Genomic DNA, 17,035 nt, shown 5'->3' on the forward strand with positions numbered 1-17,035 from the left:
CTGACCCCAAATCTGCCTTTCCATGGCAAGGGAAAGCTTCGAATACGAGGCCGCACACGCGCGATAAAGATTTGAGGTCTCTCGAAGACGTGAAAAAGATAGAACTCAATGCGAGAGCAATACACGCGCGATAAAGATTTGAGGTCTCTCGAAGACGAAAAACTTTTTGTAAAGACGCGGAATATTACAGTAAATAAAACAGTAATAAATAAAAGCAACTAGAAAAGCTGACAAAGAATAAAGATAATTTCACTAAAAACGCATGCATGGAACAAAAAGCAATGTCAGAACTCGTGAGCATATCAAATGCTGGTAATTTCACTGAACAAAAAACCGCCACCAACATCAATTGTCCCAATTCAACAAAAAACGAAGTAGGCAAACTTCACTAAAAAAATCAAAACTTTAATTTTGCTCCCCGAGCACAACAAATAAGACCGACTTCATGACAACGGAATATCCAGGCAAAAATACACGTGATGAGCTCGATCGTTACGTTCGAATTACGGCCCGCGCATCTGGCGGCGGCGCAAAGAAGAGGATCGGTCACTGCACTCAGAGTTATCAGTGAGATTTTGTTCGAATATCGATGCATTTTTGCCCTTGTTTTGTTCATCCTGATCCAGTTTATGTTAAAATGGCGTATCGGTGCTACGTGAAAAAATAGTGTCACTATTTGGACAGTATGTCCTCTTCATTTTTCTGAGAGTGTACCTGGCAGTGGCACTGAGATGCCGAGTCAGCGTTTCCAGTGACAAAAGGCACTGCCTAACTTCACGGTCAGGCAAGGCCTTATAAAGTTATGCAAAGTATGCTCACTTGAAACGTCTTTTGCGAAATTATATCAGAAACACGCAATCTTGTCGTAAAAGCCTTTCAGCCATGACCACAATATATTTACCAACTTATATTAGAAGCACGCAATCTTGTCGTAAAATCGTTTCAGCTATGACCACAACATATTTATGAAATTATATCAGAAGCACGCAATCTTGTCGTAAAAGCCTTTCAGCCATGACCACATAATATGTATGAACTTACATATTTTGGAAACGGTTCGTTATTATATTGAAAAGCCGTTAGGCCATAACCGCTTAATTTACGTGGTTTAATTTGAGAAATCTGGTGACATTTCGAAAAGCACCACAAAATTTTTTAGAAGAATGAGGGGCCAAAATATAACTCATGCGCCGTTGGCAAGCTCTCGACTAAAAACATCTGCAACTCGAGAGCTTTCGACGTCTGCGAATTGCGTCCAAGGATACTTCACTCCAACAACATATCGCGCTCGTCTTCAATCAGACTTCAATCTAAAAAAATCGGAATAATTTTGCCACCTTGAGGCGGAAAAACGCTTGCAGCCGTGAGACATTAAATTGTCCGTACACAATGTTGCAAAGAACGCAACGTCGCAGCAGTGAACGCAACGTCGCGGCAGTGAACACAACGTCGCGGCAGTGAACGCAACGTCGCGGCAGTGAACGCAGCGTCGCGGCATTGAACGCAACGTCGCTGCAGTGAACGGAACGTAGCGGCAGTGAACGCAACGTAGCGGCAGTGAACGCAACGTAGCGGCAGTGAACGCAACGTAGCAGTGAACGCAATGTCGCGGCAGTGAACGCAACGTCGCAGAAGTGAACGCAACGTCGCAGCAGTGAACGCAACGTCGCGGCAGTGAACGCAACGTAGCGGCAGTGAACGCAACGTCGCGGCAGTGAACGCAACGTCGCGGCAGTGAACGTAACGTCGCGGCAGTGAACGTAACGTCAAATGTGAGGTGACAGCAAGACGAAGCGCTGAGACACTTTAATGGCGCGCGCTGTAGGAATTTTGAACTAGCAATAATTCTTTATGACAGTCCCCGAAAGCCTCCTGACGAGATGATAATACCAGCGCCAGTAGGCAATATTGCCTAGCTAGCCAGGGAGGAAGTCGTGTAACCTATTTCACGCAGGGTTAGAGCTAGAGAATGGTTGCATGAAATGATGCCTCCAGGTAAGTGTTGAAAACGTAATATTTTGAAGAAAAAAACACCGAAAATTTTGAAAGTTCAAGGAAGATATGCACAGTGAAAAACTTATCTTGTTCACGGACAAATAATGGAGCGAGGTGACGACATGCACGGATTGTTATAAGGTCAAAGCTGACCAGACATGAGAAAGATGTTCTTCGCTCGCGGTAAGATTAGAAGAACGAGTTCCTTAGTCATTAATATTCTGCGGATGAAGTGAATGTTCAGCATATAAGCACAGTCTTAATGATTAATCAAAATAATCCTACCTTAAGAACAATTACGTACAGACTTGCACGGAAGGAAAAATACGCTGCAGAAACAAATATTTTCAAAATGAACTCATGCTGCAGCAGCAAATATAATTTCGGCTTGGGATTATATAGGTTTGAAGCCGTAGGGTTTTATGAAAATGCAACACGCGCCTCCATCCATTTTTATGAAGAGGCCACTGAAGATGAACAAATTGTTAGCTAACGTGCAATAAATTATAGTTGGAGAAATACAATCAATGAAAATTATTAATATACAAAATGAAAGGCTAAATAAAAACCTAAAAACGAACGACGCAAATCTTCAGTTTGAGTAACAAGTGAGGCAATAGATTTGTTTGTTTTGTGCGCGACAACTGAGGCGGCAAACTTTACGCTTCAGGAGCTCAGAGACTGCAACACATGAGGCGGTGGAGCGAGACCAGGTCTCGGTAATGAAGGCTGAGCAGAGCTCAGAGACTGGAACACGTGAGGCGGTGGAGCGAGACCAGGTCTCGGTAATGAAGGCTGAGCAGAGCTCAGAGACTGGAACACGTGAGGCGGTGGAGCGAAGGAACATGTTATCCTCTGATTTGCTGGAGCGCTCCAGTTAAATGAAGATACAATCGAAACAAGAAAGAACTGATCACACAGGAAACTATAATCATAATCTGATCTAAAATATTTATGAAAATAATGAGTAGCAGCGTTAATACTAACATCATTTTTTACTGGAAAGGAAATTTTATCCAAAAATCTGCAATGTAAGTATATTGATTCATTTTTAATGTCAATGATTGCTAGGCTTATTACAACAGGTATGGCAGGCTGCCATTATGGTCACTGCAACTGGACTGATGTGTTTCTTCGCGACACAGTCCACGCCGGCCTTTTTGTTACTGAGTGACGAGGGGAGGAGATGGGTAACGTTGGGGGGTGACAAGTGGGGGACTGACAGGAAGATGGAAAGGCTGGGTGGCGGTCGGCAGGGGACGGGCAGCGACGGGCAGCAGAGAGGGGACGGGGAATAGCACCGAGGGGACGGGGACTGGCAACGAGGGCTCCAAACGAGGACAAACGGGGATAAGTGGGCGGGGTGAACGCCCCATGGAGGGCGGGGAGGGGAGTACTCGACCCCAACACCGATGCTGGTGCAAGGAAAGATAAATTTCCGAGACGTTGCCGTAAAGAGAAAAAATTAACAGAAAGTGATGGACGAAAAAGACGAAATCGTGAAAAATATGCAAAGACTGACGCAGATGAAAGCAACTCAAAAAAAATCCTAAACAATAATATAATTTATGTGCAGAGCAGTGCTAGCTACTCAACGCATTTTAGCAATCGGAACTTTGGATCCAGCTGGAGTCGCATTGAGCGCTACAATTACAGCGGAACGAATATATTAAACGCTTTTTATCAAAAGGCAATAATTATTAATACTCTAAAAATAGTTTTATAAATAGAAGGCATGTGGGACAATCGTAAATACGTACGTCAATTTATCTTTTTTTTTTCAAGGAGAAATACCGGATGAGATGCATAAATGGAATAAAACCTTCACGCTTGTTGCGCGCAGTAGCAAGTGTCAACAATGGACGAGCAGCAAAGAAAGAGCTTTTTATGTGCACAGAATGTAACCGAAGCAAAAGGAAGTCGTTGGCCTTCACAATCAAGCGTCACACACGAACAGAGTATCGGGGGAGGTGACGCGGTCTGGACACAAGTATCGGGTCCAATAACAGGGCGGCGCTTGAGAGGTCGTTGAGGACACTCCACGGGGTCAGCACACCAAATATACGAGCAGACCCAAGCCACCAATAACAGGGCGGCGCTTGAGAGGTCGTTGAGGACACTCCACGGGGTCAGCACACCAAATATACGAGCAGACCAAATGCCGACAGTTCCAAGTAAAGCTATACGTCAGCTGTGTGGGCGCAAGACGGGTGTAGTGGCTGTCATCAAGGCACGGACGAAGAACGCTACGTTCGGTACACGGTAGCACAATTTGTTCATTTACATATGACGTACATTACCGTAGCTTTACATATTACGTCCCCTCTAGTTCAATTCAGAAGAAGTATACAAAATAGAAGGCTGTAGCATATTTCATGTTAAGGATTTAAATTTCAGTCCAGTTTCTTTTGAGTATTTTCATAATACATGCAAATCTTTCTCGCGGCTCCAATTTAATTGCAAGTAAAATTTAATTGCAACTCCAATTTAATTTAAAATTGCAACTCCAATTACTTTATTAATTATTCCAATTGCATTTAATTACTTCCAATTGCAACTTTAATTTAAAATTGCAACTCCAATTTAATTGCAAGTAAAATTCTTTCAAATTCACATACACTGCACCTATCGTTTTGTCACTTCCTGCTACATTCATTTGCAGACCGTTCTTTAATCTGGAGAAATTAGGCATTCCAGAACACATCTGAACACAACAGCAACTATCGTCATCCTACCGTCTTGGGAATTGGCCGGTCTTCTTCTTCTCAGACCGTTCTTTTATCCGGAGAAATTAAACATTCCAGATCACTCCTGAACACAACAGTAACTGTCGTCATCCTCTAGTCTAGGAAATTGGCCAGTCTTCTTGTATCCATCACCTGTGCCAGTCGACGCACCAGCTTCGTCTCGAGTCTCGCGTGTGGCGACGTTTCGGACCGTGGTGGTCTTAGACTCTACTTTGTACACCGTGGAGATGCCGCCTCTCTGCTAAGTCTTCCCTCCCGTCTTCCTCCAATCTGCTGCGGGAGATCTGGACCGCTGGTCATGCCTCTTCAATGGGGCAATGCGAGAACAGCAGACGACTGCTATGGTGGGTGGCATATGGCAACTAGGGTACAGTGTCCATGTATTCACAAACGTAGTTAATTTCGCTTTGTCAAATAGTCTTCTTGAGTTGTCTAAATTATAAATATGATCACAGTACCTTTCTTTAATTAAAATTTGTAGATTCAATTAAGAGCTTTATTGTGAGACTGATTTTTTGGGTACCACGACGGCATTTGTTTGTTAAATTTTGTAATCGTTAACTATACTTAAATAAAGGCCATTCGTCCCTAGTCACACAAGCATCAAAATGTCCCTCACTCCCTCTGCTCAATTTTGTTAATTTTTCAGGCACTGCGGTCTCGTGATACTTCGACGGGGTGCTGATGGGAACACCGACCCTCTACTACCCAACAGTGGCAGGAGTCCCCATCGGCAGCTGCAGCCAGGAGGGAGGTCTGGGATGTGACATTCATCACAATTGTCGATATGACGAGTATCGCAGATCGATACTCTTAATAAATCTCCTTTTACTTGTCGCCTTTTCAATCCCCGACGCAGTTTTTTTTCAATACTTCATAATTCATAATTTTTTCAAATAATTAATAATACCGTAAAGTTCTCGAAACTTGTGCTTCTCACTCAAAAATTTTGTGGGTGGTATTGGACGCCTCAGGTTCCTCTTGAGTGACCTTATCATTGAATCAACCAACAAGAGAGTTTCTTTTCCAATATCAGCAAAGTTTAGTTCCACAACATCGCAACTTAACGGCACTGCGATCTTTATACAACCACAAACTCACAATCACACCTTGCGTACTAAAATCACAATCAAAATAAATCTTTCTACATGCACGGTCACTAAAATTTACTTGCACACGGAGACCTGCAATCCCAAACGTCTATGAGACTATATTCTTAAAAACATACTTGGAATTTGGCTGTTTGCAGCATAGCCATGATCACCACTTTACGCAGGAGGTCATTCTTGTGAGGTGAGGACGCGCGAGAGGTGGAGTAGGAGTATAAGCTGACACAAAGTGAAGTCGACGACGTCACCTGATGGACCTATTAGGCTTTAAAGTTCCACTTTCAACCCAGGCAAGCCAAGTTAATAGCTACACTAATGAATGACCCTCAACAAACTATCAAGAGGGTTGTTCAAAGAACTCTCTACAGAGGGGTTTGTTGCGACAAGAATAGCTCGTACGTGTAGGCGTTCCAACGCAGATAACACTCGTTCAAGGACCATTTAAAACGCACGCCAGTTATATTCACCGCGTTCACAGAATTATCGCAGTCCAAAAGAGGTTACTCGGTAGAATTAGATCATGAATAGAGGGCGATAACCCACATTGTGAAGACGCCGAATACCGCCCCCGTTGCATCCTCGTAGGTAATTATTTATCAACGCATATGTCCGTGAATGTTAGCGCAATATTTCATGGGTAAAGTTATTTACGCGCACGTAGATAGATGTATTCAACATCTCATAACGATCATGGAAACAGTACAGTCTTGAGAGCGTAATTAAGTGGAACAAATAGTCTAGACACGAGGCACCCACCTGGCCTTGCTGCAGGAGAAGCAGGTGGTCTGCATTTCAGGCTGGACGGGCACAAAACCAGGCTCGAGACCGAGGCTCGAGCGCACCAGCCTACTCATGTTCAGCAACATCGCCCCTGCCACAGCGGTGCACCACCAAACTCCGTACAAACACCACTACATCGACGTCATGTAATATCTGCACTGAGGTCAACAGAAAAGCGTTGCTTGCGTTTTTGTCTTATTTAGTGGCTATGATTAATGCCATATAAACAATAAGACTCCACAGACACTCAGGCGAGATGTCTTTGATTCATTTCCAAATCAATTCAAGTTCAAGCACTGGGGTCACCATGGCATGAAGTGACGGCTGGAGCAGGACTGAGCAACGGTGAACATGTAGACTTGTTTACATGCTTGACGTACAGCCAAGTGTGCACAACTGAACAAATGAGGTAGCCACACGTTGCAACATAGAGCAGCGACACTGGCAGCGAGGTGAAGCTTCACTGCGACAGACGAAGCCATTTAAGTATTGGTTTGAGCTGCTAACACAGCTTACTTCCTACATGTGACGGCTCAAGAAGCAATCAAAGGTTTCTCTGTGAAGAAAGCACCTCAGTTACTGACAGGTCTCGAATATATTAACAAACGGAGGAAGTGGCACGTAAATGACAGTTATTTATCCAATCAAAATTTGGAATAATTTCTAGCTCCAGCTACAGCTGAGCTAATTCGAACCTTCTTCTTGAATTGGTAAAAACATTTTATTAAATGAAACAACTGCCTTTTGCTACTCGATAGAAAATCAACACTGCGGAATGAATATATCTTAAAATAAATAAGTTCAGCTCTCATTATCATTATTGTTACAACAAAATTTTATACTTTTGGTTCAAAATTATTGTGAAGACATCGTGGCTTGCCAGATGATCCATGAACTAAAAATCCAATCAAACCAGTTATACAAACTTCTCAAAAACGCCATAACCACAACTTTGTTGTTGTCAGAGCAAGAACTAGAAACTAATCGTGTATGTATGTATAGATAAAAAGTTCTTATATTTGAGATCGGCTCTGAAAAATCTGTCAAAAGAAATCATCCAAGTTTATCTCGTCCGCAACAATAATGAAAATTTGTACTGTTAGGACGATTGTTTACATGATTCCAATAGAAATTCTAATTGGATCGAACTACCTTGAGAATAACGCCACATAATCGCAAAAATTCATTGCATTCAACGAAAGAAGGGCATTCGACTCTATTGCTGGAAAACCATATATGAACTCCTCCAATTGATACCGACCAGCTAAGCATAATTTCTTCGCACGCAAAATTCAGCAATACAATTTAAGAAATAACAAACATAACCAAATAATAAACACTACATGGCTAAAAATTATCACAGAGCGTGCCATGCATCAGGCGATGCTACCATTAACAGTACGTTCAGAAACATCTGCAGTGAAACTTTGTCTTAATAAAAAATTCATTTTTTGCCCTTAATTGCGTGGATATGAAAACGTCGGCTCTGAGCCGACAAAATCACGCCCCAAAAGTGTTTGATTCGAAAATCGAAAATTTTGGATTTCGATTTCTGTAGGGTGTCAGTTGTCGTGTCTGCCCCGACATATGATCCTGACCCAAGTTTGGTCCGGCAAAAGGTTGAATTAGTGCTTCGTGCGTTCTCGCTCGCAATGTGGGTAATAATGCAATGGGTCACAATGTTTACACTATGACCCATTTAGTTTTTGAGTGTACACATAGGGAGCTCTCCCGCCAGTTACGCACCTAACGAACTTGTGTCCAGTTTGTGTGTAAGAGAGACAACAGCTCTTAACGACTTAACGCAATCAAACGCAATCGTAAGAACGCAATCAATTCATCATGGCGGTCAAAAATTTATTTGGCAACTAAAATTTTGCAGGATAATTAGCAGGAGCAATGATAAAATTAATAATGCGTGGCACGGTAAAAGGGCAATATCAATAACGAAAACAATGGAATGATCAAAGGCAAAACCAGTGATAAAATCCCCAAAGAGATAATTACGATATTAATGGAATGTTAAGTGGAAAGAACAATATATTCAGAAGGGTCAATGTATTGAAATCAATTGGAATTAAGTCAATTTACCGAGTTGAATTCTAATTTTTCCCTGACATAAAGCAGCAAGATAATTGCTCAGCAAATCAAGACAGTTGACAACGTCAGCCCAAGGACCAGGGAAAAAAATCAGGGAAAAAATATGAATAAAGAAAAAAAGCAAGGCAGAGCGGGCAAGAACCGAGCTGCTGCAGGCTGTCCTGAAGCGAACGGCAACGAAACAAGAGAGCAACATGACGAGCAAAAGTGACATATACGTACGGTAAAAACAATCGCATCAAAGACGTATAGTATCTGAAATAGAGAAGAAGAAGCCACGTTACAAAGGAGCTCATACACAACACACACAGAAAAATGAGTGGGTCATACTGTCCAAATAGTGAAAATAGTAGTATTGTCAAAATAGAGAGAGTTATTATGCCCTTATGCTAGGCAATTGAAATGACNAATTTCTCTGATTGAGGGGTTGGAATGTGAACTAACAAGGAAGGACAAGTCAATACAGCACGAGATATTTCATCGCAAAGAAAAACTACAGAATGAAATAGAAACTACTACAGGATGTACAAAGAACGTCAGAGTAAAGGGAACTTTCTGGGCAACGAGGAAGTTAGGCTCGGCGGCGACAGACGGGGCCAAGTATCCTAACTATAAGAATGCGAGTCATCAAGAACGTGCATTCTTAAAGTGAGCTTTTAAATGATCAAAGCCCCGCTCAGTCGCGAGACTACGTCATCGGGAGATGAATGATCACTGTACGCTGACGGGACACGGTAATCAATTGCGAATGCGTTTTGTACAAGACGAACACGGGTGGTGAAAAATTGATTTGTAATCTCGCTTCGAATAGATGAATAACGATAAAGCTTGCACACGAACAACCGCATTCAGTGCCAACAATCAGCAGCCTTAATGACTTGAGCAGCAACCGCGTTAAGTAATTAAGCAGCCGTAATGGTTGAACAGCAACCGCGTTCAGTGACAACATTCAGCAACTACAATGGTAAGGCGGTTTAGTGATAACATTCGGCAACTGCAATGATCAAACAGCAACTGTATGAAACAGTCTCGATTATTAAAACGCAGCATTACTGATAAAACTGTGTATTTAGCAACAGCATTCAGCAGCATCAGAAGTAAAAGTCATCATGCGTACCTACTAGGCGACAAAATGTTTTTCTGTACGGCAACAAAAACAAACAACATCGTGCACACATGTCTTCAGCAATTAACCTTCGAACGCTCGACTATAGAAAGCCGTATTGAATGATCACATTGTGAGCGCTGATTATAATGTAAAAATATATTTTTCTGGTTTCCTTCTACAATGGAACATTACTCGCACAACGTAGGGGTAGTGCGGAAGATTTACTTCCATTTGAAGTAGGATAAAATTCAGTCACAGCCATTACACTGCCCCGCTATACATATCCATGCAGAAGATGAATCACTATTATCACGATTAGAAACAACTGAGCCCCAATGGATAGATAATGACTTTACATCCTGCGTTCAAAACTGAGCATTGTAAAAAAAAGCCAAACTCAACTTTGCATATTAATAAACTTTCACAAAAATGTAAAGTAAAATATGACTAAAATGCTAAGCAATTGCGATGTGACGGTAGTTCATTTTGAAGTCTAAAGTAGGCAAGTTCGAGCGCTGGACATAAAATATTCGATCAAAGAAAACGACACAAGTTGCACGTCGTCTCTCATATTGATGGCGCGTGGCCAAATCTGCGAGAAAAAAACACATACGAGAAATTTACCGTCAGATATTGACGCCGACAATACGACCTTGACAGATGAAACGAACTTATAGGTACACGTATACTTATATAATTGCATATAACGCTTCTTGTTAACTGGCATATTCAACACTATTGTTCGTTGACTAATTTAGTCTCATTTTATTGAGCAAGAGGCAATTCAAGTCAAAAGTTCGCTCAGGAAAGTGCCAATGTAGAAAACCCAATCGCATTTTGTAAATTGGACTGCAGAAGAGATGAGCGAAAGGCTGTCGTTCATTTTTAGCCAGTTAGGCAATTCCCTAAAATCAGGCATCATGTAAACTATAAACAATTAAACATCTAATATAAATCCAAGTCAATAATTGACGAGGAGGCAAGAAAAGTTAAACAAAAAATTCAACATTTGTAAGGACAAACAAACGGTCAGCGGCGTTCGATTCCTTCAAAGTCAGTCCAGTTAGAGGAGGTATGGGATCTCACCAAACCAAGATAGATTTCTAACCCCGTTATTGTTGTATATTTATCAAGCCAAAAAAATAACAACGCTGATTATCAATAATACCGTAATAATAGCGGTTTCAGCGTTCATTAGGCCGTAGGCCTGTCGCCGATTCATAACATCGCCGAACATTCACAGATACAGACTATCATCAGAAAACAAAATTTAATAAATGTTTCCAAAAATTTATGATGCTAAAAATTGCATGTAGGAGCGCAGTGAGCACAGTGAGCATAGACACAGTGAGCATACACAGCGCACAGTGAGCATAGACACGCGGCGCAGCAAATGTACGTACGAAAAACCCGCATGCTGGGGAAAACCTACAGCGACAAAATGCTTTCCTGTACGGCAACAAAAACGTACAACATCGCGCGCACGTCTCTAGCAATTAACCTTCGAACTCTACTACTAGAAAGCCGAATAGAATGATCACATTGTGAACACTGATCGCTCTTGCGGCACCGCTACGCTGATCATAATGTAGGAATACATTTTTGGAGGCTTTCATCTATGATGGAATATTACTCGTATTACTAGCATACTGGTAGTTGTGAGGTAGATTTACGTCCAATTACTACAATACAATGCAGCACAATACCGTAGCTTGCGCTCAGATCCGAGCGTATGTTCATCAACACGGCTGGCAGGCTATTACATGCATCGTTGTGTGGGTTAGGCAGGTACACTTCAGAAATATTAATGGATCAGGTTGTCCAAATAGTGACACTACACGTAGCACTGATATACTCTTTAGCCGGGACAAAATGTGTCAGGATGACCTAAACATTTGGGCAAAAATGCATCGCTCTTTGGACACCGTTTCATTCAGTTTTTTGAGCGTCTTGTCGTGGGTCTCACTGTGAGTGTAGACGAACAAATACGTTAAATAAAGAAGAAATGAGCGATTCGAAAAGGGGGCAAATATGTCCCATGTCCCTACATGCCTCGAAAAATAGGCATACAGACAACCGTAAGTGCGGCATTCGTGCCTCGTAAAGGCGGTACGCGTGCTCCTCTAAGAAAACATAAATGCCAATTAAATACCATAAAATGACCCAATAAACTACAGAAGGAATCATCAGCCGCACACGATGCACTCACCCCATGAACCAGTCGACGGTGTCGCGTACGTAGTCCGGGATCTTGTCCATGGTCGCGTTAACACCGTGCACCGCGCCTGCCAACACAATGTCACTTCCATCAACTGCTGTACCAACATCACCAACATTAATAATATGCGTTTACAAATTATTTTTTTAAGACAACACTTATAAGGAATCCAGTGTCACCGATATTACACATGCACAATGAATTTCTAATTTTATTTTCAAATATTGAAAAAACAGAGGTGTTGAGCAAAACTTCTGTACTGAATAGTAGTTATTCAAATCAAATACATGGATTCAGATGAGATACAAGTGATATGCCAGAGGCTGAGTCATCAATTGATTTTACATAAATTGTTAACATATTTGAAGGGTTTCACATAACTTGCAAATCTGATCCTTTAATATTAAAAATCTTCCCATTCCTATCAAGAATATCAATACCAAGAATCTAAATAATTTATTAAAGCAAAGAGAATGTGTTGGTCATGGAAGCTTTAAACCTTGAATGCAGATCTCTCACTAACTGAATGGCATGGCTTACAAAATAGTGGTACGGTAGTTCCTAAATTGGGTATTTCATAATTAATCTATACATTACCCATCTGAATACTAATCCAAGTCAATTAAATTAATAAATTTTAATTTGGTAAAATTAAAATTTAATTTTTAATTGTTCCATTGTAGGCACTACCAACACTTAGGAGCACAGCACCAAAGGAAAGAAACCTCAAGCCTCTGAAATAAGTAAAATGCCTTATGTAACCTTCAACATGACAGAACTTAACAGTAATGAATGAATTTAAAGTTGCTTCCTGCTATATTCAGCATAAATTCAGAACCTTAAAAAGAACAATTTTATGCCTTGGCCAATGAACCTTGACTAATGTTTAGAGCAGCTGTGAAGTCAAATTTCATACTTGAAATGCAAATTATTTCCTAGAACTAAGAAAATTGTAGATAAATTTTTTCATGTAGAGCTTCAAAGAAAATGATATTAAGCAGACAAGAGCAAAATTTTACATTTACAGTAGAATTTAATTTAAACACACTCAAATAATCATATAAAGCAGTCCTCATATTTTCAAATACCTGGTTCTATTTGAAAATTTCTTAAGCCCAATTCAACTGTTGTAATAATACAGTAGTTTTATGAGACTAATACGATGAAGATTATGTGTCAAACATGAATAATTGTGGATATTCTTGAATTTTGATCAGATGCATTGTATCCTCATAACTGCCAATTATACTTCATATAGGGTAATTCTAAGAGATGGCCAAGGAACAAATATACACAACACATTTTTTGAAAGTGAACATTTATCATTTATCAGCATGCCTAGAACACACTTAAACAAAGAGAATTTATTAAAACATATGGTAAAATTTTATCTCGCAGGCCACTTGAATTTAAACACTGAGTGAACAAACATAAACTGTGTGGTTAATCAGCGCTTGCTGCTATTTCAAATGCCTCAAATTAAAGTGAGCCAAGTTAAATAAAAACACTGCAACTCAGGTATCACTATAAACGAATCTTCTGGAATAAGCCTGAAATGGATCAAAATTCTTTTTATAATATAGAAAAAAAAATTATTGGTAAAAAATCTTATAAAACACATTGACATAAAGAGTAAGAGCTCCACAACAGACAAGCAAAAAAAAATTCCCAGTTACTATTACAAAATGCTTTTAACGTATACAAGTATATACCGGTACTCTCTATTCAAAATTTGAATAAAATGGCAAAAACATTAAGTCCAATCAATAATTACTCAATTGAATAAAGTATGATACAACAAGAAAATATTAAACAGAATGAAATAATTACTTCCAACAATTCAAAGCATCTAAGCTTTTTTATTAAAATGAATTTTAAATTCAGTAATGACTGCTGGAGCCCAGAAAGAGTGAAATTCTATAGATCCAATATTTAAGTCCCCAGACCCAATAATTATTAAGTCTAATACTTTTAGTTTTACTTGAAATCTTGTCACCCTATCTAGCAGTTTGATGATAGATTAGGTAATTAGATTAGTTCCATTAAATATATCATCTGTTTAGCAGAGATAAAGCTGCTTCAAACGTAGCCAGAAAGCATCATCTGGGGCTTGGAAAGTCACTATTTTTGAGTTTAGTTATAAGATAACAATTTATAATAAAAAAACACTCAAAGCTTTTCAGTCTTCACACTCCTAAAAGCAACCATGCCACTGGTTAATTATCCTAGATTAAAATAAAACTGGCTCATCGTGATTTTACTGCTTAAAATAACATGATTTAAATTAATTTGAAATTTCGCAATCAAATTCATCAAAATGAATCTTTCATCATACATGCATGATTGGAAATATTTCAAGTCTTAACTAAAATATAGAAGTTCTAAAGTCAAATATTTTAGGGAAATTTGAAATATTAGAGCTCAATTGGGCATTTTTGGGCTATTAGGTACGGTATGTGATTATCCATCCTGGTTCTCTAAAAATGTCAGAAAGTTGTGGTCACAGCATGGAATCTGAAAAATTTTCACACCAACATACATGGACAGCCAGAGCCTGAAACATTGAAAAGGAGCATAAAAACATGTCAGTCACATCATGACATGCAAGTTATAAAAAAAATTTTTGAGACTTCATGAACATATATATAAATTTTTGGATCATACATACAAATACGACAAATGGTCAAAGAGCCTTGCTGAAATTGTGTGTTGCCTTTAGTTATTAGAGATTGCATGATATCTACCATACAAGCATTTTTAGAGCTTTTCTTTAGGCATGGAATAAATATTTTATCTCATGTTTGGAGCTGCAAGATTCCCACTAGATGAACAATTCATCTCCTATCATATTGTTAGAGAAAATGCTGAAACAACCTGTGAGATCCCAAATGTATTAAAACATGCTACTGCTACATCAGAATCAAAAGATTACACTAACAAATTGGAATTTTCTAATCTTATTTTCATACCAATGTTTGTAGCTCAAGATTTTTGCTATTGTCAATGACATGCAAGTGCCACACTGCAACTGCACATGACTTGCTGTTCAATAATAAAAACAGTGTAATAAGCCAAAATATGATTTGTAGAGTTTGATCAACTTGTAATAACTGGGAAGCTATAACAATCATACTAGAAAGTTGTGGCTCAGTTTTGTTCACAAAATAGATCATTTCTTTTGAAGGTTGGCAACAGAAGTGCAGAGGCAATGTTAGTGGCTGCCAGTGGCTGGCATGAAATAAATCTGCCACAGCTACTGCCTGCTAAAGCTTCTCTGCCATTTTTGAAGGTACAAGATTTTATTTTGAAGACACAAGTCCATAACATAATCATGATTTTACTCATAAATAGAAAATTCCATGCTAGATTAGTGGCTTAATGAAAAGTCCATTAAATTATCAATAATATTACATGCTTAAATTCTAAAAAGTAAACTTTAACCATTAGGTACAAACAACATTGGAGTTTTAATATTTCAGTTTGCCATTTGATCTTTCCAATCTTCTGTTTTTGGAAATTAGATATTGACCAGAGTTAATTATCATATGACAAGCATATTGAAACAGGGACATAGGCCTAGTTTTAATTTTAACCCTTTCAATTTTTACCCATTCTGATATGAAAAAAGTATTTGCAACTTTTTTCTTCAATTATTCAAATTTAAACTACTGTTGCACAAACTACAAATTCATAAATGTGCAGTAGATAACTCAGTATTTTAGACAAAGTAGGCTAATCAGTCTTAGGCTCTGAGCCGTGTTGAAATTTTGAAAATTGAAATGACATTAAACAAATAGGCTAAATCCTTTGTTTTAAAAAATAGGGGAAAAGATTAATTTTAATATGAATCAACAAAATTTCGGCCAATAGACCACTTATGCCTAATTTCTCTCGCCAACTTACGGTTGCACAGATATAAGAAACGATAGCTTCTGCCAGTTCTCAGTCAACTGTCAAGGTAGTCGCCACACAGACACAGGAATTGCAACACGATTCACGTCGACAGTTTAATTACACATATACTAGAGATCAGTACAAACATAAAAGATGGTATTTCCAGAACTTACCAAGTTAGTTTCTAATCAACTCAATATTGATTAGCAAGTGAAACCAAAAGGAACAGAAATCGTAAAAGCCGTCCACTCTTCACCCCACTAAGCCCAATTGCAAACTCGCTAGTCAAGTCCACTGCGACCAAAACAAGAGGTGAGTATATACTGGAGATTCTTTATTTATATTGTGCTTGTAAAGTATAACATTTTCTTTGTGTTAGCTTGTAATTATTTTAAAGTCGGACATTGTAACGGATAAATTGCCTATTATTATTCGTCACATAAAATACTTGTTTGTTAATTTTTAGAGTGCGAGTCAATAAGTAATCGCGAATTTCACTTTTTGCTGACTTGATTTCCTTTCTGATCGTATTCATACAATTATTACTAACACACAATAAATAATCTGGCTGTTTTATGCAAAAGTATTAGTAAATGTTGATTCAAATAGCAATTCGATTGTTTTTGTGAGTTAGCAAAGATTTAAATGTTCCAATATTTTTTTGCAAAACAGCTGATTCTTAGTAGCAAACAGCTGATTTCCCGACTTCCTCAAACAATAACGCTAGATCCACATTTCTGTCTACAGAATACAATCAGAAAAGTCTTTAGGTTTCAAAATAGAATGATGTATCAATATAATAAAATGTGTATGCATCAGAGTTACACATTAGGTTGAGTTTTTTTCCAGTACGAAGCGAAATTGTTGAAGGGTCATCGTAGGCTTCGTTGCCCAGTAAATACATCTACGTTAAATTCTAAGTTATTGGTACTTTCTCGCACAAGCGTTTTTCTATTATAAAAAGGTTTAGTTTGACGTAAATGTGTACGCCGATGTCTGTTTGATACTTGAATGAAACCCTATTTGGCACCTGCGTGATCAAGTTACGATTTACCACAGCCATGCGTCGTCAACCGATTTCAAT

General features: G+C 39.1%; 1 protein-coding gene across 2 annotated transcripts in view; it reads right to left on the reverse strand.

Moving 5' to 3' along the window:
• LOC108682658 (MOB kinase activator-like 2) overlaps positions 1–16,253 on the reverse strand; it is a 107,895-nt gene extending 91,642 nt beyond the window's left edge. The window contains exons 1-3 of one of the 2 annotated variants that reach the window (XM_018171870.2): positions 16,125–16,253; positions 12,049–12,124; positions 8,954–8,986 (exon numbers count right to left, since the gene is read on the reverse strand). In XM_018171870.2, the coding sequence (XP_018027359.1) occupies positions 8,954–8,986; positions 12,049–12,098 (83 nt within the window). In that variant the 5' untranslated portion in view covers positions 12,099–12,124; positions 16,125–16,253. The remainder of the gene's footprint in view (positions 1–8,953; positions 8,987–12,048; positions 12,125–16,124) is intronic. The other variant, XM_018171871.2, reaches the window with a different exon arrangement.
• Positions 16,254–17,035: the final 782 nt, after the last annotated feature.

The sequence above is a fragment of the Hyalella azteca genome, unplaced genomic scaffold, assembly GCF_000764305.2.
Source record: "Hyalella azteca isolate HAZT.00-mixed unplaced genomic scaffold, Hazt_2.0.2 contig10446, whole genome shotgun sequence".
NCBI lineage: Eukaryota > Metazoa > Arthropoda > Malacostraca > Amphipoda > Hyalellidae > Hyalella > Hyalella azteca.